This window comes from Penicillium malachiteum (genome assembly GCF_028827825.1).
Source record: "Penicillium malachiteum strain IBT 17515 chromosome Unknown utg000001l:1.0-8184562.0:1.0-8186909.0, whole genome shotgun sequence".
NCBI classification, from domain to species: Eukaryota; Fungi; Ascomycota; class Eurotiomycetes; order Eurotiales; family Aspergillaceae; genus Penicillium; species Penicillium malachiteum.
The window spans coordinates 3,733,417-3,755,581 of record NW_026643094.1 but is presented as its reverse complement, the minus strand read 5'-3'; the positions used below and the strand labels follow the sequence as shown (position 1 = coordinate 3,755,581).

At 48.4% G+C, this 22,165-nt stretch overlaps 7 protein-coding genes across 7 annotated transcripts; 3 read left to right on the top strand and 4 right to left on the bottom strand.

Annotated features, from left to right (window-relative positions):
- Positions 1-897: 897 nt before the first annotated feature.
- N7483_001415 (uncharacterized protein) lies at positions 898-4,874 on the top strand (the record flags this gene model as incomplete). Its single annotated transcript, XM_057084852.1, has 3 exons — positions 898-1,990; positions 2,057-2,304; positions 2,373-4,874. The coding sequence occupies 3 exons, from the start codon at positions 898-900 to the stop codon at positions 4,872-4,874; spliced, it is 3,843 nt and encodes a 1,280-aa protein (XP_056951001.1).
- A 1,047-nt stretch (positions 4,875-5,921) lies between these two features.
- N7483_001414 (vacuolar protein sorting-associated protein 35) lies at positions 5,922-8,819 on the bottom strand (the record flags this gene model as incomplete). The annotated part of the gene is made up of 5 exons (XM_057084851.1): positions 5,922-6,236; positions 6,300-6,848; positions 6,900-7,885; positions 7,944-8,581; positions 8,683-8,819. The coding sequence occupies 5 exons, from the start codon at positions 8,817-8,819 to the stop codon at positions 5,922-5,924; spliced, it is 2,625 nt and encodes an 874-aa protein (XP_056951000.1).
- Positions 8,820-9,911: 1,092 nt separating this feature from the next.
- On the bottom strand, positions 9,912-12,268 carry N7483_001413 (acetolactate synthase catalytic subunit; the record flags this gene model as incomplete). Its single annotated transcript, XM_057084850.1, is given in 6 exon segments — positions 9,912-10,227; positions 10,286-11,720; positions 11,779-11,846; positions 11,917-12,015; positions 12,104-12,214; positions 12,234-12,268. The coding sequence occupies 6 exon segments, from the start codon at positions 12,266-12,268 to the stop codon at positions 9,912-9,914; spliced, it is 2,064 nt and encodes a 687-aa protein (XP_056950999.1).
- Positions 12,269-13,584: 1,316 nt separating this feature from the next.
- Positions 13,585-15,274, top strand: N7483_001412 (uncharacterized protein; the record flags this gene model as incomplete). The annotated part of the gene is made up of 3 exons (XM_057084849.1): positions 13,585-14,234; positions 14,301-15,182; positions 15,238-15,274. The coding sequence occupies 3 exons, from the start codon at positions 13,585-13,587 to the stop codon at positions 15,272-15,274; spliced, it is 1,569 nt and encodes a 522-aa protein (XP_056950998.1).
- Positions 15,275-15,511: 237 nt separating this feature from the next.
- Positions 15,512-16,216, bottom strand: N7483_001411 (uncharacterized protein; the record flags this gene model as incomplete). Its single annotated transcript, XM_057084848.1, has 1 exon — positions 15,512-16,216. The coding sequence occupies one exon, from the start codon at positions 16,214-16,216 to the stop codon at positions 15,512-15,514; it is 705 nt and encodes a 234-aa protein (XP_056950997.1).
- Positions 16,217-17,869: 1,653 nt separating this feature from the next.
- Positions 17,870-19,138, bottom strand: N7483_001410 (uncharacterized protein; the record flags this gene model as incomplete). The annotated part of the gene is made up of 1 exon (XM_057084847.1): positions 17,870-19,138. The coding sequence occupies one exon, from the start codon at positions 19,136-19,138 to the stop codon at positions 17,870-17,872; it is 1,269 nt and encodes a 422-aa protein (XP_056950996.1).
- A 510-nt stretch (positions 19,139-19,648) lies between these two features.
- Positions 19,649-21,923, top strand: N7483_001409 (Mcm10/DnaG-type zinc finger protein; the record flags this gene model as incomplete). The annotated part of the gene is made up of 2 exons (XM_057084846.1): positions 19,649-19,901; positions 19,930-21,923. The coding sequence occupies 2 exons, from the start codon at positions 19,649-19,651 to the stop codon at positions 21,921-21,923; spliced, it is 2,247 nt and encodes a 748-aa protein (XP_056950995.1).
- Between the last annotated feature and the right edge of the window lie 242 nt (positions 21,924-22,165).

Sequence of the window (22,165 nt, the reverse complement as noted above, 5' to 3'; positions counted from 1 at the left end):
ATCTCAAATGTTTGTTTTTTATTTTTCAATCCATCTGGTCTTTGTCTTCAAAAGCATCGACTTTCAATTCCGCCTCATCATCACATCGATGATCTAAAAAGGGAAAGCGGTGTGAAGGCGGTGAATCAATTCAGAGCATATAAAATCTATAAAATCAACGACGCAAATACTTTTATAACCCTAGTTCTATAAAAATGGATCCCATAGACTTAGAATGATGATACTTCTATCATTTCTCAAAGAATAAAGCTATATAAACAACGTAGATTTTATATGGTGCCTGACTCATAAGGCATTAGCTCGCTTGCGGCGGCTACCCCATTGCGGCGGCACTACAACCAGCCAGAACGCAGGAAAGCCCATCGCTCCATCCATCAATGGAATAAGATCTCCCTCGATCATTTGTACACTTGCGGGTCTGCTTTACTCGCTGGCGCTCAGTCAGAGTAGCTTCTTTTCAGATCATCGCATCCCCTCCAACCCCTCTTTCGACAACACTTCAACCCAAAACCCTATCCTGCCTTGTCTTTATTACCCTTCCACCCACCCCCTCCTCTCCAATCCTAGTCTCCCGCAACACCCCCTCTCTGAATTCCTAGACGCTCCGAGTACCTTCGGTGTAAGCAACAAAGAGTCTGACTATTCCCTGGTCTTCACCAACACCCAAGAAGGGGGTTCGGCTTTTGGTGAGTCTCCATTGCATTGGGTCAATGATTCGGAGCTTTGTTCTTTCGTTCTCCCGCTCTCCGCTTTTGCCTTGGGCGGCTCCTTCTGAACCAACCACCCCACACATCTTAACCTTCCAAACTGCTATTGATCTCTAGCTGTTAACATTGTGGTGCTTTGTAACAGACTTTTGCTGTGGACTGTGGTGCCCGGCGTCATTCAAACCCCATTATGGCGGCTCAGACAGCAACCAAACCGATCCCACCGAGCAACGACGATGCGCGGGGACCCTTGAGCCACGCCACAGATGGGAAGATGGCTGCTTCAGCACCTGTAAATCGCAAGAAACAGAAGCGTCGACTGAAACAGGCGGCTCGCGCTGCCGCGGATTCAACCGACATCCACGCCTCCGCGGACATGGAATTGAACCCCGATGACCAACATTCCAACGGCCACGACGAGGCTGACAGTGCCGATCTGGACCATGCGGAAGCAGACGATGTTTATCACCATGGAGTATCTAGCTCACAGCCTGATCTGGGTCACGATGCAATATTGAATGAATACGACGAAGCTGCAGGACCTAAGTCCAAAAAGAAGAAGCATAAGAAAGGTCGTTCTCGCTCTCATACTCACGCTGATAATAGCCCGACACCTCTACCGACGCATACTGCCAGTTTCTCACATCAACCATCATCACATGCGCTGCCATGTTCCTCCCGTTTCCCCACGAAATCCAAAGAAAGCAGCATTTGGAATCAATCGTCCCTGGAAGAACGCGAGAATATCCGGACCTTCTGGTTCGAGTTAGGCGAGGAAGAAAGACGCCAACTCGTGAAAGTCGAGAAGGATGCCGTTCTTAAGAAGATGAAGGAGCAGCAGAGGCACTCTTGTAGTTGTACTGTCTGTGGTCGAAAGCGGACTGCCATTGAAGAAGAGCTTGAAGTCCTCTATGACGCATATTATGAGGAGCTCGAACAATATGCCAACAACAATCAAGGCTCTTTTGAGGAAGGCGCCCCCATTATTCCACCACCTCGACTTTATCAATCTCCACTTCGATCTCCCGGTCAACATACCCGCACGCACGGGCAATATCATCCCTCGAGGGGTCGTGTCCAAGAATTGTCCGAAGACGAAGAGGAAGAAGAAGAGGAAGATGACGAGGACGACGAGCACCTAGAATTGGAAGATGACTTCGACGATGACGAAGAAGATGATGAAGAGGATGAGCTTTACAGTGAAGAAGAGTTCGAAGAGGACGAGCGAACTTCTGCAGCTCGTGCGGATCTTTTTGCGTTCGGTAATAGCTTGACAGTGAAAGGCATGTGAAGATATCACAACCGATCCTATATAAAGTTTTGAAAATTTCTGACTGTTTTTGGGTTAGATGGCATCCTGACTGTGGCAGACGATCTGCTGAAAAACGATGGCAAACACTTCATTGATATGATGGAGCAACTAGCGGAACGTCGAATGCAACGAGAAGAAGATCCGCAGTTCAACATTTCCACATCTCATCAGTCCTTCCATGCAGGTCATAATCATGGTCCTCTTGATGATGACGAAGATTATGACGACGAGGAAGACGAGGATTATGACAGCCAAGAGGAAGAAGAGTTTGACGAGGATGAAATGGTTTGTTTTGGATCCTCGAGATCAATTGGCCCCACACATACCAAGTATGTTTTGCTAACTTGGAAAAGGATGCGATGACCGAAGAGCAACGTATGCAAGAAGGCAGACGGATGTTTCAGATATTTGCTGCACGAATGTTTGAACAACGTGTGATGACGGCTTATCGAGAGAAAGTCGCCGAAGAACGTCAGAAGCAACTTCTTAATGAGCTCATAGAAGAGGAGAACCGGAACGAACAGCGCAATGCCAAGAAGGCACGAGAAGCCCAGAAAAAGAAAGACAAGAAGCGGCTGCAGAAGCAGGCTAAAGAAGAAGAAAGGGCTCGTAGAGAGGCCGAGAAAGCTGCCGAGGAAGCTGCTGCTAAAGCCGAACACGAAAAGAAGCTCGAAAGCCAGCGATTGAAGCGTGAAGAGCAGCGCAAGAAGCGCGAAGCTGAACGCAAGGCTCAAGAGGAGGAACGGGCTCGTAAGGACGCCGAAAAGCAGCGGCGTATCAAGGAAGACCGAGAGCGCCAAGCCGAGGCAGAACGCAAACAACGAGAGCAGAAAGAGGAAAAGAAGAGACGAGAAGAGGCTAAACGCAAAGAAAAAGAGGAACGAGATAAGAAAGCTAAAGAGGACCATGAGCGTAAATCGCGTGAAGAGCAGGTCAAGAAAGACCAAGATAGTGCGGCCAAGGGAGTGCAGGAGGGCAGAGGGGTGTCGGAGACATGGGATGCTCAAGCAAAACCCCCGCAAAATCCTTCACTCACCTCGTTGCCTTCCACCCACCCATTCTCTTCACAACCGCCTGTACCCCAACCTGCTTCTCTTCATTCTCCAACTCATCCTCTTGCTACGCCTCTTGTCCCCAAAGCTTCGACTCCTGTGAGACCACGTCAGTTGTCTCATCAGGGTTCTCATTCGTCTTCTCCTCACTCTCAACCATCATCCTCCGATATGTTTCCTTATCCGTCGTCTATCTCGCCGCGTTCCATGGCGCAGTCGCAGTCTGGAGCTGCTGGTGGAAGACCAGGGCCGGTACCGGGACCACATTATTACCAACAGCCGCCTTTACATCATCCTCAACCTTCTGCTCCTGTGTCCCCTCTGGGCAGAGGCAACCATCCTGGTTTCTCAGGCTTCGGCGGGGTACCTTCAAACCCTCCAGGCCTTCCAGTCATGGGTGATCAAACCCATATGTCTCCCGATTTGCCCATGTATTCGCCTAATTCCGGGATGGCAAACCCACTTCGCACGGGTTTTCCTGCATCAGGTGGAATTACTGCCCCGCCTGGAATCAATCCAGTGCGCACTATGCCGACTTTTCAACGACCAGATGTTCGATCTAACCTCCCTTTTCCTGTGCACTATGGAGTCACGGGTGTTTACTCAGCACAGCAAATGCAGCAGCTGAAGCAGCAACAACAACATGAACATCAGCTGAAGCAGCAAGAGCAACAGCGACTAGTGCAACAGTACAATGCAAACGTGAGCAGACTTCACCAACAGCCAGCAAGCCAATTTCCCATGTCGACTCTCAGTCAGGGCACTGATCAAAGCTTGCCCTCTGCGCACGTGAGCCCTATCCGACGCCCATCGAGTGGCACGCAGGATCAACACGAGAGTGGTCGTACTGCATCGCATCAAGAGGTGGAAGAATTGAGCACTCATCTGGGTAGCAGTGCGCTCCTTGATAACACTGACAATAGTTTCCCATCCAACTTGTCTCAGTCGTTGCCGGGAGTCTCAGCCCCAAGTCGGTTCCCTCCTCCATCGCGAGCCAGCTTCCAAGGACAGTCTTTTGTTACTGAGCCTCTCAGTCCTCAAGCTGGCACTGCTCAACCCGGCACTGCTCAACTCGGTTCTTCTCAATTCGGCACTGTTCATCCTAGCACTGTTTATCCTGGCAATATTAACACCGGTCCGGCCGGCTGGGGTGGAACTTATAGTGCAGCAACTCCCTACCCTACCACATCAACTTGGGGTACAGCGCCTGGTAAGGCAAACTCCAACAATCAACACAATCCAAATATCCCTTTTACTAAGAGAGATTTCGGTGGATCTCGACCTCCATTGGTCGATCCACTGGATCCTTTTGCAGCCATTCCCTACTATCGTGTCCGCCCATATCGACCTGTTACTGTTCGCCTTTTGGTAATCGAGGCCTGCAATCAACTCACCACAGAGAGTCCTAGTTCGCTCGGTTTCCACTCCGCGAACATACTACTCGCTCGGGTCGAACAATTGCGCCATCCGCACGAACCTCACATCTCGATGACCGAAATGCTAGACATCTGCGACACTGAAGGTAATGCACAGAACGGTGGTGGATTGTTCCATGTCAAACTCAGCGAGGGAGGTCGCTTCATCAAGTTTGAGCCAGATATGCACAGTTTACACCCAAGCCGTCGTACCAGTGTCGCCCCCGGTCCTGGTGATATTGGAAGCCCCGTGCAGATGGGATACAGTCCTACTTCGCCGTCTTCATTCAACGGTTACAATGCTAACACTGCGGGTCACAATGCTGCTAACCCCGCTATGCGCCAGTATCCTTCCTCCGAGACTAGGATGTATGGCGGAAGTCCTTAAATCCCGGAAACTATTACGAACCCCCATTTGACTGGTAAACTGTGTACGAACAGGCCGATCTCATGAGGAATGACCCGTGAAATGTCCCCTCCTTGTCTTTTCTCCCCAATCTTCTCCCTTTCCTCTGCATCTCCTCAATCCTCGTTTTTTTTGTCTTTTTTTTCCCAGTTGAATTGAAGCGTCACGGGTTCACGTCTTACAAATGCGCACGTCCTGAAGGTTTTTTTTCCGAACATTTATGGGTATCGAACTTTTTTGGGTTTTCGTCGATAAGGTTTCTTTTTCTGTTAAGTTGTGTTCAAGTCAAACCGACTTGAATCTGGGGCATATGGATCAATTTTGTGTGTACGGTACCAGGTTATTTTTCCCGATGGCCTTTCTGCATTATGCAGCGATATCCAGGAGCTTGGGATAATCTCCCTCTCCATCGTCGTCTTGTCTGAATAGCATGAAGATTCTTATCTTTATTTTTCTTCCTAGTAGTTTGATAGATGGTCTGTCTGGAATCTGAGCCATAGGACCAGGCTTGGAGCTCCGAGTCTAGAGATATTCCCAAAGGCTAGAATACCCCGAGTCTACAGAGTATGTAGTCGCCTCAGGGAAGTACTAAAGGGTCTGAAACATTAAATGATCAACTACTAGTATCAATTGATAGCTCATATTCAAATGGTCAATTACAAATGAAGGGAATATGAAATGGCCTAAAGTACTCTTGAGACCTAAAGTCTACTCATTGATAAAGATCAATCATGAAAGAAATATCGTTGAAGGGTATGGTGTGGTGTTATCAAGAGACAATGGTACACTTGTATATACTCAGAAACGAAAAATAAAGCATCTTAAACAGGGTCCGGCTTCCAAAGAACATAGAAAAAGGGCAGGGGAAAAATAGGGGAGAAAAAAGGGACTCAGGGAAATATGAGCCTAGGGGAAGATAATCCTTAATGAAATCTCGCATCTCATACAAAACACAACGCTTTAGGGATCCAAGTCTTGATACCAAAACCTTGACATTGGCTAAACCTCAAACAACATCGACGTCTGAATCTACTGTCGCTCCGTAACAACACCCTCATAATCTCGAGATCGAATGTACTCGAGAGTGCGCTCGAAATGACGCTTCGGGCCGTCAAGGTTCGGGTTGGGCTCATCTTCAGTACTGTGAAGGTTGGAGTGGATGAGCTCGATAAGCCCATTAAGGTACTTGGTGGTGACCGTCTCGTTTTGCTGATCGAAGTAGTAAACGTAGCGGTTGAGAATCTCCACGAAGAGCTCGACGGATACGGCTGTGTCCATGCAAGCATCTGCAACGCGCAGAGCGCGCTGGAGGCACTCCAGAACTCTTTTACCGTCACGGTAAAGCTGCTAAATGTAAGCAAAATGTTTCCAGAATAAGATTAGATGAAAAAACAGGGTATCCCTTACGTTCTTGGGATCTTCTTCTCCGCGTTGTGGGTTTTCAACCACCCACCAGAGGTGACTGGCCAGATAGACCGCGCGACACTGGTCTGGCTTCTTGAGAAGCTTGCTACCATGGAGAGCAGCCTTGGTGATTAGTGTATCGTAGTTCTCTTTGGAGAAACCACGGGCGCCATGCAGAGCACCTGCAATGATGCAAACAGCCTGGAACTGGGCGCGAGAGTCACTAATTGCATCTTCGTAAATAGTGAATGCTTGCGCGAAGAACTCATAGCTGACTTCCTCGAAGCCGGTTTGATCAGCGACTTCACCGCACATCACAAATAGTCGAAGAGACAAGTCTGCACAGCCTGGGTTCACTCGCTGGTACAAGTTGTTGACGCATTGGTGCAAGAAGCGGTAGAGAGCTGATGATTGTGATTGCCAGTTGTCATCGTAGTGCTCGCGCGATTTCAATTTACGAGCTAGGCGGATTGAGGCTGTGACAAGAGCGGGAGTGGTGTATCGGATACGCTCGTTGCCATCGGCATACGCCTTACGAGTTGACTGAAGCAGCTATTCATTTTGTTAGCTTAATGTCAGGAAGCATAGATTGAATGGCCATACCTTGAGTTGAGTGTCATTGTCCGGTGCCTGGATCAAGTGCACCAATCTTGCGAGCCAACCTTGCTCTTCAATAGTCTCCTCAGTTTCTCCTCCACGACGCTGGGCCTGTGGTCCTGGGTATCCCGTAGACTGCTGAATGCCTTCCTTGATAAGCACTCTGGCGGTCTGCAGAACACGATCAAGGTTCTCCAGGTTTGAGATGATAATCTTGTTCTTCAGCAGACTCTTGACTATCTCGCCTGCAATAGATCTTCGAGTAGGATATGATTGCGAGGTCAGGAGTGGCAAGTAATGCGGCAAGGCCAGGGCTGTGAAAATCGAAACGTAAGATTTGAGAGGAGCACCGAGAAGATCAAGGATGTGCTGCTGTGTAGGTGCGGAGTGTAAATCAGCATGATCGGTAAATTCGGCTGTCTTCTGAGTCGCAAAGTCCAAGACCTGATCAACGTATTCCAACTGATCCGGATAAATGTTCAAAGCAAGTTTGACCAGGGATACGAGAAGGGCCATAGTATCTTGAATGGGCAATCCGCGTGTCTTGATCAAGTTCACAACCTGGTCATAGAAGATATCGTACAGCTTAACTTCCGTGGGAACACTAGTCTTCGAGTCCTCCTCGTTTGTTGGCTCTGACTCTGCGACGGGCTCCTCTGGTTTCCTCGGCTTATCAGTCCCATTCTCCTTGGGGGCATCTGCAGAGGCATCAGAAGTATCTGTGACCTCGGTAGGCGCTTCCTTTTTCGTTTCCTTGTCGAGTTCCAGCTTCTGCAATAAGCGAGTTACCGCTTCCTCTTCGCTCTGTTTTCTAGCCTCAGGCTCTATCGTTGAGTCTGTCTCGCCCTCCTTAGCAGCATATGTCGATAAGCGGTCCATGAGTGTAATCACGATCTTCTTCAAGTCGACATGAGGATTGAGTCGGGCGATAGCAGATAATAACAGATCAAGAGTGTGCAGATGGAATTCATCAGGGAAAACCTTAGTGATCACTATATCAAGAAAATTAGCAAATGAACTTCAAGTCAAGAAATCAACATAAACTCATACCTTCTAGGAGATATTCTTGCGCCAAAACATCCCGGCACTGAACCACCTGTTCCAGGAGCGCTTGTAAAATACCAGACTTGTACGTTTCTAGATCCACCAACTGGCTCAAACGAACAAGATTGCTACCAACAAGCAGCTCAAGCTCGCGCCGTTCTTGTATGCGTCGGTCACGCTCTCGCGATGGACCCTGATGTTGAAGTCGCACCCAAAGCTTGTTCATCTCCACAAAGTTGGTCAAGACAAAGTTGATCGAGTCCTGCAGGTTGCCTTCGGGTCCATCACCAGTTCCAGAAGGAAGGTATTCCCGCGCCTGTTGGGTTAGATAGTAGCGCAGGAATAGACCGCGAATCGGATGCTGAATGCCGCGGCTCATCTCCATCATATCCTTCATAATCTCCTTGACCGGCGCATCATCGACGGACATGTACACGGTACCCACCGTGATCATGAGATACAAACGGGGTACGATATTTCCGGCATACTGAACGAGCTCGTACAGGTCCGCTAGGTGGTTCACGGGATGGTTCTCCTTTAAGTAGACGGAGAGGTATCGGAGCGCATCAAAAACAGCCATGTACAATTCATAATATTGCTTCGGGCCGAGACTCGGGGTTCGCAATTCGGATACAAGGGTTGAGCTATAGTGAAGGGAAAGAAATTAGCACACCAGTTCGTTGCGCGACTATCCGTCATCGTTGCCTGGGCGGGCTTCGGGGAAGGTTGGGGAAGGACAACTCACCCGCATTTGAGCGCATCCATCAACTTTCCGGGGGTCTCCAAGCACTTGCGCATCATTGCCGACTGCTGCCTCACCACCCCCAATGCCTCCTCTAGGAGGCGACTTTGGTCCTCTAGGACTGGTGGTGGGCTGGCCATTGTGGAGTGAGGGGGAGCTGAAGGTTAAGAACAGGCGGTAGAGGCTTGCGCGTTTAGAGCAATGATTGAGCTTGCAAGGGGCCCTTCACCACTACCCACGATTCATAAGAGAATTAAGGGTGTAAGGGTTGTTCGGTTGGATTGGTGTTTTGGGGGAGAGAAGAGGGAGGTGAGTTTGGAGCACAGATGGATAAGCTAATTGGATGCCGTGACACCATATGGGGTCGAGAAGCCCCGAAACGTCACCGCGGTTTTAATCGCTTGTTGCCTACAAAATATTGACTATATATAGCTTTTGTCGGGTCTAGTAATTTCAAACTAGACAAATTGAACCAAATTGAGTTACAATTATGCCCCTGAATTGATTTACTCTCTTAATTGATAATTTTATCTTTTCATAGGGGGGTCTCATCACTGGGCACGAGGCCAACTGAGTAGTTTACTATCTTGGTGCCTCAGGCCAAAAAGGTACATAACCACTTCCAAGTTGGACATGTGCATATGGTACAACAACCTACAAGCTACGTAATAATAAATGAACTATGAGATAAAACTTGAACACATTGCTCAATTGAAACATTCGAACTTGGGACGCTTTTCGTGAAATTGAACCAATTCCGGAACTGACTCGGAACTTGAAACAGCACATCCTTCATCTCGACCTATGGCTTGCAATACATGAATATTATATACACACAACGTGAAGGAATAGCATGGAGGAACAGAAACCCGAAAATGACCAAGTAACTTAAAAAAGTCATTTGGGATTATCTGATTCAATCCAGCTTGCATAGGGGGCAGAAAAGGCAAGTTGAAGCCGTCACAAAAAATAAAATAAAAAAAAAACAGGCACCAAAACTTTTGCCATATCGGTCAATCTGCAGGAGGCGATATAGTCTTTTTTGTTTCTTGAAGAGTAAACTCTTTTTTGTTTTTGAGAGCTTAATCAGACTCTTCCAATCGCATTTTGGTGAACCCGCCCAAGAAACGCCATGGATATCAACTATAAAAAGAAATGACGGTCAACAACTTGGACCGGCATCCCATCTTGAAGCTAGCTAGGTTGCCGGTTGGCCACTGGCCTTAGGACATTTATCTGCGGACAGCGAGGGGAGCGTTGCGCTTGCGCATCAGTTCCTTGCGCTCCTTCTCCTTGGCCTCGTCGAAAACGAGGAACTCGTGCAGACCACGGCCAGCAGGGACCATGGGAAGGACGGGCACCTTGCGGTCAGTGATGACCTCAAGAAGGGCAGGGCCATCCTGCTCAATCAGCCACTTCAGCTTGGCCTCAACCTCGGCAGGGTCGGAGACGCTGTCGGCGGCACAGCGCATGGCCTTGGCGAGGGGAACGAAGTCGGGGTTCTGCTGGTGAGTGTGAGCGTAGCGATCCTCGTAGAACAGGTTTTGCCTGTACTCATTGTTAGCAGATGTCTTTTTTTCAATCGTCTAGGAACAAGGTGACATACCATTGAGTAACCATGCCCTGCTCCTCGTTGTTCAGCAGGAGAACCTTAACAGCAATACCGAACTGGGCGGCGGTGGACAGCTCAGTGAGAGTCATGTTGAAGGAGGCATCACCATCGATATCGATAACCAGGCAGTCTGGACGGGCAACCTTGGCGCCAATGGCGGCAGGCAGACCGAAACCCATAGTACCAAGACCACCAGAAGTGATCATGGTACGGGGGTGGCGCCAGCGGAAGTGCTGAGCAGCCCACATTTGGTGCTGACCGACACCAGTAGTGATGATGGTCTTGTCCTTCATGTGAGCGGTGAGGTCGCTGAGCTTCTCAATGACGGCCTGGGGCTTAATGGGACCATCAGCCTCCTGGCGCTCGTAGAGAGACAGAGGGAAACGGGCCTTCCAGTCGTTGATCTGCTCGAACCACTCGGTACGCTCAGCGACAGGCTTAACGTGGGGCAGAAGCAGGCGAAGGTTGTCAGCACAGTCACCCTCGACAGCCTCAGTAGCCTGAACAACCTTGTTGATGTTCTTGGGCATGATCTCGAAGTGAACGATACCACCACGGCCCTCGGCGGCAGCCAGCTTGGCCTGAGGGGCGAACTTGGGGATGCTCAGGGTAACACGGTCATCGAAACGGGCACCAACAGCGATGATCAGATCGGCCTCCTGCATAGCCATGTTGGCATACGCAGAACCGTGCATACCCAGCATGTGCAGAGCCTTGGGGTCCAGCTCGTCAAATCCACCAAGACCCTGGAGGGTAGTGGTGACAGGAATGGCGCACTTCTCGGCGAATTCCTTCAGGATCTCAGGACCATCGGGACGGGCAAGCAGACCCTGACCAACGTAGAGAATGGGCTTCTCAGCCTTGTCGACAAGCTTGGCAACACGGCTGATGGTGGCATCAAGAGAGCGCTGGCTCATCTCACGAGCAGCCATGGTGGCGGCACTGGGGAGGGAGGGGATGGTGCTCTGCATGGGGATGGGGTTGCGGAGAATGCCTGCGGTAACATCCTTGGGCAAGTCAACCAGGACGGGACCGGGACGGCCACTGGTAGCAATCTCGAAAGCCTCCTGAATACGGCGAGGAAGCTCAGCAACCGACTTGACCATGACATTCCACTTGGTGCAAGCACGGGAGATTCCAACAACATCAGCCTCCTGGAAGGCATCAGTTCCAATGGCACTGGTAACGACCTGACCAGTAAACACAACCATGGGGATACCATCCGACATAGCATCCTGCATGGGAGTGATGACGTTGGTGGCTCCGGGGCCAGAGGTAACCAAAACAACACCGGGCTTGCCAGATGCACGGGCGTAACCCTCGGCCATGTGACCAGCACCTTGTTCATGCTTGGGGAGGACGAAGTCGAAGTGTTTGGAGTTGTAGATAGCATCGAAAACAGGGAGAATGGCACCACCGGGGTAACCGACTAGAGGTGATTTTATCAGACGGGGACTCATCAATTGATGTGGATAGCAGTTACTCACAGACGTGCTTCACGTCGAGACGCAGCATCATCTCGTGGAAGATTTCACCACCGCTCATACCAACCATACTAAATTCCAAGAAGTTAGCATTATGGAATTTGACTCTGCTATTAGCAAAAAAAATTTGCCAAGACTTACGAGTCATCGAGCTCAGGGAGCTGGCGGTTCATCAGAGGCGAGACCTCATTGCGATGAGGTTCCTGGTTGAAAGCCGGGCTGGGTACAGGGCGAGCATCTCTGGAATTGAGATTAGTATAGGGTCCATTGATGGATGAAATTCCATCGCATAATGCTTCTTCAATCGATGTTGAGAATAAGAACTCACGCCGGGGCAGTCACAGTGCTCTGAGCACGCTTCTGAAGAGAAGAGCGGTGGGGCGACGCAGCCGAAGCCACGAAGGAAGTTGAGAAGGGCCGACGACCAGAGGCAAGCTGCCTCTGGAGGTGAAATGGACCGCAGAGCGGTTTTTGATGGTCTGAGAGGCATCATCTTGAATTGACCCAGCAAATTAAAGAAAGGTGAGTCAAGTACGAGGCAAAAGGCCCTGGATGAATCTTTGGGGGAATGGAAAAAAGCGCCCTTAACCTAAAGCACCCGACCGCTCTGACTCAATTTGACGCTCCATGATTGGTTCTAACCTCCTTCTGTACTTCCAAGGTTCTCCGCACACTCCGACCTCGGCGTATCCCGGTGAATCACGTGATTTAGTAGCAAGGCCGTTTTCGTCATCACGTGATATGTCTATTTTGAGTCCAGCCCACATTTATATTGTACCTAGTGCAGACCATCTATATACCTACAGGGTTACCTACAGGGTTAGCTGGAAGGTTATTTGGAAAGTTATCCGGAAGAGAAGTTTAGCTGTTATATTATTGGATATAGGCAACTGGTAGCCCTATAGATAAGCTGTATCCCAGGAGGTCCTTGGGTATCAAGACAGTAGTAAAAGAGGTCTACTAGTATTAGATCAATGATGTCAATGGATAAAATAGGGATAAAATCATATGATATTACCCATAAACACCTCACCTAATATGGAATACACATAATTCCCAATTAGTCTATATGATCTATATCAATCCCATATTTAACATCATATGCATATAGATCCAGATCTGTCAAGGATCATCGGGTATATTTTCTTTTCTCGGATCTTGGTGGCATGCCGAATTTCCTGACACGGAAATCGGGGTTTCTCTTACTCCATTTCGGGCCGGTTATGCGTTGATCCAGATGAACAAGTACATATTTCAAGTTCTTCAACCTTGCAATATTTGATCTCAAGGCTTGAATACTCTATACTCTCTACTCCCCATCTAGTGTCTATATACAGATAGTCCTCCTTACTTCGGAAGAATTATTTCCGGAGGCGCAGGTCTAAAATAGTTCTATGCGTAAACCCCGTAATGCCCGCCACCCTGTCCGACATACATCTGTGCATTATTCCACAATACGTCAATTAATGACAAAAGCAAAGAGAGGTTGCATTTCTGGTCCCTGATCATCTAACCAATGAAAATAGAACAATCAAATTATGTTTCAGGGTCAATGCGACCTCCCCGCAAACACTAACACTGCAAAGGGACACCGGGGGAATAACCTGGGTCTTCCCCCACCAAGTTCATTTTACCCGGGGTGAAAGATGGGGCGTCGCACTGGGTCGCTTGGAGAGTTTTGATTAGGTATCATTAATTAATTTATCCTTGTCCCTTGCGCTCTCACTTTTCCCCTCCTTCCTTTCTATCTTGTATTTACTTGTTTTTTGCCCTTTCTTTCTACTCAAAAAAAAGATCCCTTACCCCGCCATGTCGTCCCCACAGGAGCTCGTCCCGCAAACAGAATCCATCGCGGAAGTTTATGCCACCGATGATGCATCCTTGAACTCTGTTGCGGCGCAACACCAGCAACGATTCTCTGGTCTGATCTCCCAATTTAACAAAGAGTACAACCACCGTCCCGACTTCGTCGCTCGCAGTCCTGGTCGCGTGAACATTATCGGCGAACACATTGACTATTCTCTCTATGATGTTTTACCTACCGCGGTTAGCGTGGACGTCATCATGGCTGTCAAGATCGTTCCCGGTACCTCTGGCACCACCATCAAGATTGCGAACGTCGCGCCAGAGAAGTTCCCCACGCGCGAGTTTAGTTTCCCGCACGATGCCGACATTGAGATTGATCCCAAGAAGCACGAATGGGTGAACTACTTCAAGGCGGGTCTGTCAGGTGCTCTGAAGTTCTTGCGCAAGGAGAGACCAGATGGCGTCGTACCGGCAAGTATGGAGATCTTGGTGGATGGCAATGTGCCTCCCGGTGGTGGTATCTCAAGCAGCGCTGCATTTGTTTGCGCCAGTGCACTGGCTGTCATGAAGGCCAATGACCACAATGTCTCGAAGCAGGATCTTTTGGACTTGGCTGTTGTTTCTGAGCGCGCAGTTGGTGTGTACTCTGGCGGGTAAGTCAAGAATATACTAATCCCATATTTAATATTTTCTAACCAAACCCGATTATGAATGAACAGTATGGACCAGGCCGCATCTATCTTCTCGAAGCGTGGTTTCCTGCTTTACACCCAATTCTACCCCACATTCAAGGCTCAGCATGTTCCGATCCCTAAAGCAGCCGACGAAATCACCTTCCTTATGGCTCAGAGCTTCGTCACTTCCAACAAGGCCGATACCGCGCCTCGACACTACAACCTGCGCGTGGCCGAGTGCACACTTGCTGCGGTTATTCTGGCCAAGAACTTTGGCCTGACTCTTCCCAAGGACAACAGCTCTCTGGGCTACAGTCTGCGCAACTTCCAGAATGAACTAATGACCAAGGAGGAGCGTCTCCACGACCCACTGGAGTACCAGATTGACTCCGTCATCCAGGCTGTTCAAGATCTTTTCACCAAGACCGAGGGATACACACGAGAAGAGATGGCCGAGCTTCTGGATATTACCGTCCCCGAACTGGAATCCAAGTTCCTGTCCGCATTCCCCGTGCAAGCAGAGCGATTCCGTCTCCGCCAGCGGGCATTGCACTGCTTCAAGGAGGCACGACGTGTCCTGGATTTCAAGGCTTGTCTAGCAAAGGCCTCGGAGCTGGATACAAAGCGCATTCACTACTTGGGCCAACTGCTTAACGAGTCCCAGGAATCCTGCCGCGCCGATTACGAGTGCAGTGCCCCTGAGGTGGATGAGATTTGTGAGATTGCTCGGAAGGCGGGTACCTGGGGTAGTCGGTTGACAGGTGCTGGATGGGGTGGTTGCACTGTTCACATGTTGCCCCAGGGTAAGGTTGAGGCTGTGACAAATGCCTTGAAGAATGAGTACTACTTGAAGCACTTTCCCGATATTACTACCGAGAAGCTGGAACAGGCTATGGTTATTAGCAAGCCCTCTAATGGCTCTTTCGTGTATGTTGAAGATTCCTGGCCTCGGACGAAGTCGTGATACTAATATGGATATTAGGGTTTTTGGAGCTGCGATTGACCAAGTCGCTCTGTGAAGGGTTATCGGACTCAATACTCAACGATCAATTTATGCTCACACTTTGGTGCTTAGAATTATAGATTACTTCAAAGTACACCACATTTTGCATGGCCAGAGGGCCAGTTCTAAAACTGAAGATCTCAGTACATACCAAGTAACACAATCTGAAAGTATCATGTGTATAAACCATTCAGAAGCCAGTGATGAAATAGTACGGAACAAATCACAAAGCGAACAATAAAACGAAGACTGCTTAGTAGCCTTCCAGTAGGTTTTCGATGTCCTGAGAGGCATTATCCGAACTTGAAGTAAAAAATGACCTCCATCTGAACTTGGAAACTGGACAAATCAAGGATTTGGCCAATGTTGAAGCATATGGAGATCCAGATTTTGTCAACATAGATTTCCACTCTAGAGTACGAGCCTCTTTCTGCTCATCTGAAAATTCGAAGCCTCGCGAAATAGAACAGCACCAACATTCCACAGTACAATGACCCTTGCCCTTGTGTCTTGGTGAAGATTCCCTCTTAGCACAGCATCTACAGTCACGACTGCAACATCCACCTTGACTAGCACAATTATCGACCAGTTCTTTGCGCATGAACCAATGAGGGTCCTTCCTCAAGAGGTCGTAGTTCTTTTTCAACAATATAGGAAGATGACCCTCTTTTTCATAGACTGTATGTTCAGCAGAAGTAATCTGATTGTGTAGCTTCTCTAGATCTTGGCTTGCGTCTGAAATTTGGAGTTTGGTGACAAACATGGATTTTTCCAATGCCTTCACTTTGTGCTGTAGTTTTTCCTCGAGCTGAACCTGTTTCCGTAAATCCAATTCGGCATAAATCAATTGAAGAATCATCTCTCCCCAGACGTATTTCTTTTTATATTTCGCCTGGATCTCCTCATCTGGCCAGGTCAATCTTTTCTTAGTATATTTAAGGCAGTCTGAGCCTGGCATAGTGGTGAATCTGTGCCAATTGTGGTATTGGAATGGGACTTGAAAGTTATTAAGACAGTTTGTGTGGTAGCAACCCTGGAGAGAATCTCGACTCGGAATATAACAATATGATGAGAAGTACATGTATTGCTTAGGTGTACAAATTTGACAAGGTCCAAGGTTCAAGTTTTAAATATTTCCTCCAGGGCTATACCCGTGAACGTAATAGCGCATGCATATACCTCGAAATGGACACTGCCACTAGGGAACCTTGGAACCTTGAAAAGTACTAGTATCACTAGAGTTGATTCGGATACCAAAGAAGTCGTCGGCCTGGTCTCAAGTGCTCTATAAGGTTACCAACTTGAGGAAGTCACGGTCCACACAATCAAGCAGCACTCGTCGAATCAGCATTGGAGATCAGAGCACAGCTACTGAATTTGAATCGGGCGTTGAAACCTGAAAAAAAGAAATTCAGCAACAGCTGGAGTCGAACTCCAGGCCTTCAAAATCAGAAACCACATGGCTAACTGACTGACGTAGTGAAATCCCGTCGTAGAATCCTTTCCATTTCACTCAATTCTTTTTATTTTGAAAATCTGAAAGTCCTAATGGATAGAGAATCATTAGAAGTCTCACCAATAAAAGTATCAAAAAATTAAACAAAAGGTTGACCCAGCTGTAGCTGATCCCACCCTTTGATACTGAATCTGCCACCGTAAAGAGTAAAGGGACCCAACAATCCCAGTCGATACTTTTGTCTCCCGGAGGAGAGCAAGCCGCTTTGCCAACTAGGCTAGCAGGGCAGATTTGATGCTTAGAATTCTCGTTTTAAAAATATAAGGGAGCATTCGTACTCAATTTGTGGTTCGCTGGATGATACTTAACCCGATATGGATATGTCTTCCAGACCTCGGGAGTCAGCCTAGTAGGCATTTCTAGTAGTAGATGTCGGTGTCTAGGGCGCCTCACATATCCAAGGTCAAGTTGGTACCTAGTAAACTAGGCCATGACTGACTCGGAATAGTAGTATGTACCTAGTAGTACCTAGTTAGTCTCACATATATGTAGGATGGTAAATTCGATGACTCTCCACACGACTGAGTGTACTTCCAAGGTTCCAGCATAGGTATACCATTCGGCGTCGTAAATACTGTATCACTCTTCAATTTATGGCTAGTCAAAAAAGTCAAATAAGTCCAAGAAATCAAATTTCAGATTGTGTCAATATATCATTTGAAGTTGAAGAAGTCCATTGGGAAGGACTCTGTGTATAAGGTGTAGTTAACTGGAGCTGAAGCTATATAGAGCACTCTATATAATAACACTCAAATATCCAAGCTTCATGCCCAGGTGGTTGGCATGTACCCAAAACTTGAACAGCCTGGGAATCGCAACATGTAGAAAACTCGAAGGCCTGACAGAGGGTCATCAACCCTTATAATGATGCAGCCATGATTAACTTAGAACCTCATCGGATTACAGGTTGCGCCTCATGGACCTGCCTGAAGCTGTTCAATAAACAAGGATCCAGTCCTGCCAGGTGATTTGAATGGTGTTTTCTGCTCTCGATGCGAGCAACGCCATATTTCCAAAAATCCACCGCGCTTTCTATCAAGATATCGTGTACGACACCACAATAATGACAAATGTAGTTCGCTCCCAAAACATCATTCAAGTCTTCTTCTTGGGTGCAGCCTTTCCAAAGAAATCACTCATCTTCTTCATACCAGTAGTATTGACCTTCTTCAAATCCCGAACGCCACGAGACTCGGAAGCCTTGGTTTTCTTTGCCTCTTCTTCCTTCTTGCGCTTCTTCTCCGCACGATCCTCGACCTCCTCATCATCCAGGGCACGTTTACGACTGAAATCAGACAGGCTGCGTGATGCAGCGGCCTGAGCACGAAGATCAACAAGCTCCTTCAAACGCTCCGTCAAAGGCTTGAAATCCAAAGGGCTTTCAGGAGCCGCAAGCATTTCATCAATGCGAGTGGATAAAGCGTTCGACAGATACGATTCTTTCATAAATGCCAATGCGGTTGAAATGCGTAGTAGTCGAGAGATATGTTCTGCGGATGTATCATTCTCGGTAGACCGAGGCAAGGGCGTTGACTCGCCCGCAGGTGTGGATACAGACGGGGTGGCAGTAGTAGCCATGGTAGATGGGGAATCCTGTTCCTCTTCTGACTTGGTACTGCTAACACCCTCACTCTCATTGGGTGTCTCGCTGGTAGGAATGTCATCTCGCTTGACAGACATTAGTGGAGCAGCCAATGCTTGAGAAATGAACCGTTCCTCCAGACTTGCAGGCAAGCCTTGCGCAGCCATTCGCTCCGACTTCGCAATCAATTCTTTCAACAACTTTGATTCATTGAATCTAAGCATCTTTTCGTCCCCAGCTTCCACCGTATCACACGTAGCTTCTGCGCGCGCAAGCAGCGTAGCTCGGAACTTGTCGTCGTAAAGAACATGGCGGAAATGGGGAGGAAGATCGTCGTTGGAGTCAATGATGTCGTCCAAAAGCTGGAAAAGAGATTGACCTGACTTAGATGAAGCGGTCAAGAGAGGAATTAGGAAGAAGATCGGGTCAATTGGAGTTGCGACGAGGAGGTCCGCATTCTTCGAAATTGAACCAGTTGTAGCAGGCTTCTTCTCCTCAGTGTCAGAAGTCGAGTCGCGCGTCGAGGTGAATAGAATACTTCGACCTTGATGAGAAGGCGCAGTGACGACTGTAAGCTCGTAAAGACCTCGGTTTGGACAGAAAAAGTAGCGAGTGAGTTCTCCCGATTGCGGGTTCGGAAGGAAGAGCAGGCGCGCGTCGGCGCTGGTACCTGTAGGTAATATGAATGTTTTGCTAGGAGTTTCAGCAGGGGTCAAAGTCTTTTTTTGATCTGACTTTGACTCCTCTACAGGAAAGGTAGCAGTAGCACGAGTACGTGGCATAATGAAAATAGAAAAAAAAGAGTGTAGTGTATTATAGAGACAAGTTGGAGAAATTAAAGGATAAGAGAAACCCGCGACACGCGCATGGGACGCGCCCAATCAAATGCATGCAGGGTGTGATCCATCATTTCCACTCCTGCATCCCTCGCATATTTCCAAAAAATCTCCTAGTCGCGCAACGTGCTTCGGAATTTCGTGTTGTTTTCTCTTCATCTAAACTTTGCGCGCGTTTTGTTTATTCATCTACCATCGCAGATCAGACTGTCATTGTGTGTTGAGCCGGCAAAAAACGGCGATAACGGCGGGGAATGACGCTCGATGCTTACGACCGGTTGCGATTGAATCTCCCTTGATCTTCAAACAAAAGTAATTTGTTTAGCCCTTGGACCTTCGAAAAAAAAACTCCGTCGCTGACATGATCATTTACCAGTGGTTGAGACTGCCTGGCCGCCCAAGTCACCCCGAGACGCTCTGCTGAGTTCCCCGGGGGGCCGAAGGAAGTATCAAGACATGCAGCAGCGCCGACAGCTCTTGTCCTCACCTTTGAAACGCTCCAACACAACCCCGAATTTCCGATCGAAAGCAAGCCAAGTATTAGACGAAGGCGAGGACGATGGCGAGGAAGAAGATGAGGAAACCCTAGAGCTTCGGCTTGCCGAGATCCAGGCACGTCTCAAGTTGAAACAGCTCCAAAAGTCCCGAGGCCGGTCTGGCACCCTCACGTCCCAGACAGAAGACGATGAGAGCTTCGGCTCTACTTCACGTCCTTCATATCAACCCTCGATACCAAGAAGCCCCCCCACCTAGCCAGCGAAAGGCCTTGGCAAATGAAGTGCAAGTTCCCGTATCGCCTACAAGACGTGCGACTGCGGCTCCTGAGCCTTGGTCACCTCGGAGATATCAATTGGGAATTGATAAGGGACGGAAGGCCAGTGATGTGTCATTAAAACGGCCGCCGAATGCGAGAGCGTTACAGAGGCCCACAAGTCAGCTTGGGACACGCAGTGGTGCAATGACCCGCACAACCGATTCATTCTCGCCCAGGCCACAGACCTCTCCAAGTGATGGAGGCCTGCATAGAATTAAAAGCTTCAGCGAAAGAATGGCCGAGGGCCGGGCAGCGGAAAAGGCTGAGAAATCCCGTTTGGAAAAGGCCGAAAGAGTGCAGGCAGGCCGTAGCACAGCCTTCCAGCTGAATAAAGCAGAAATCGAGTCTTTCAGAGCTGCGGCTGCAAAGGAACCAGAATCGACACTTCCGTCTTCCACGAGCCGAGAACCTGAAGGATACTCATTCAACCGTGAAGAGATCCTTCGGTCCTTTAACCGCCCACAGTCTGGTGGCTTAAAGCGCAGCCAAACGACACCCAACATGAAAGATGAAAATGCCCGAACCGGGAAGTCATCTGAAGAAACCACATTAAATGCTCCTGACTCTTCAAAGTTTGAGTCCTACTCATCTATGCACCTGTCGACTCGCATCTTACCTCATTCATTCCTTAGCCGCACTTTAAACGATAAAACTGTCCTCCGCATCCCTGATCTTCTCAAAAAAATCAAAGCTCCTGCGTTTGAACTTCCAGAGGAAATAGATGGAGACTTTGTGGTGTTTGGTATCGTTGCATCTAAATCCGCACCAAGGACGACGAAGCAGGCAGATAATGCTACTGCCAAATCAGCTGATCCTTATGACGATGGCTTGAACAATTCCAACCAATACATGGCTATTACCTTGACCGATCTCAAATGGACGATCGATCTGTTCCTGTTCGATACCGCATTTCCTCGTTACTACAAGATCACCGAGGGCACTCTTGTTGCGATCTTGAACCCAACTATTCTCCCACCCCCGAAGCACAAGATCGATACCAACCGATTCAGCTTAGCTCTCTCATCATCGGACGACAAAGTTCTGGAGATTGGAAAGGCCCGAGATATCGGGTACTGCAAATCCGTGAAAAAGGATGGGAAAACCTGCCAGTCTTGGCTAGATGCCCGAAAGACCGAATTCTGTGATTTTCATGTCGATCTCCAGGTACGACGTACACAAGGTTCACGCTCCGGTGTAAACAGCAGTGTGGGTCAATTTGGCTCTGGTGGTCGTTTTGACTCGCGAATGGGTTATTACAAAGATCGCAAAGTTCATTATCATGACCCAGAAGCCCCTAAGCAAAAACCAAAGTCGGAGACCGGGCGATATGATATGGCAACAGGTTCAACATTCTTCGTGGCCCCAGCTCCTAGAAATCGTGGTGCTCCACGTACGTCCTACAACCCTGTCGCTGGGGGACACGGGTCAGCGTCATTACTTGATGCTAATGATGATCCTTTCATTGCAGCCGGCATGATGGGACGAGGCATGGACACTAAAGAAGCGCAACTACGGAGACGTCTCCTAGCGCAGCAGCGTGAACGAGATATTACACAGAAGCTTGTCTCCACGCGAGGTGGTGTGGGCGCCGAGTATCTCCGTACACGGACCACCGAGACATCAGCTACAAGTGAAACCAATGGCAAGTCTTCTGGAACCCAGAGCACACCAAAAGCTCTTCCTTCGAGCAGTAGTGACTTCAACTTGGCCACCTTTGGAAGAGCCAAGAACGTACACTTGAGTCCAAAGAAGCGTTCTTATGATGGCGATAAACCCCATGGTAGCGGTCTCAAAAAGACAAGATTTATTACTTCAAGGGGTATTCGAGAAGCTGGTCGAGATAGCTTAGGTGGACCTGAGGCAACAGGTGCTCAGGGCCAGATATCTGATGATGATGATGAGCTGGAGTTTGTTTGATTATGAGGAATAAAATTCATCTGTGTGTATTTGTATCATCATTGAACATTATGTTGTTATGAGTAAGAAGCAATAAAGAGCTGTCGGCTGCATGAAACAACACTGGAAATGCCCTTTAATGCATCTCGTTTTTTTACATATTCAGTTAGCTGAAGTCCATTTAGTGTGGCTCAGTGTCAACTGGTTACTACAAGCCCTAGCTAAACTTTGAGTTTTAGTACTGTGGGAAATCTTGCACATGT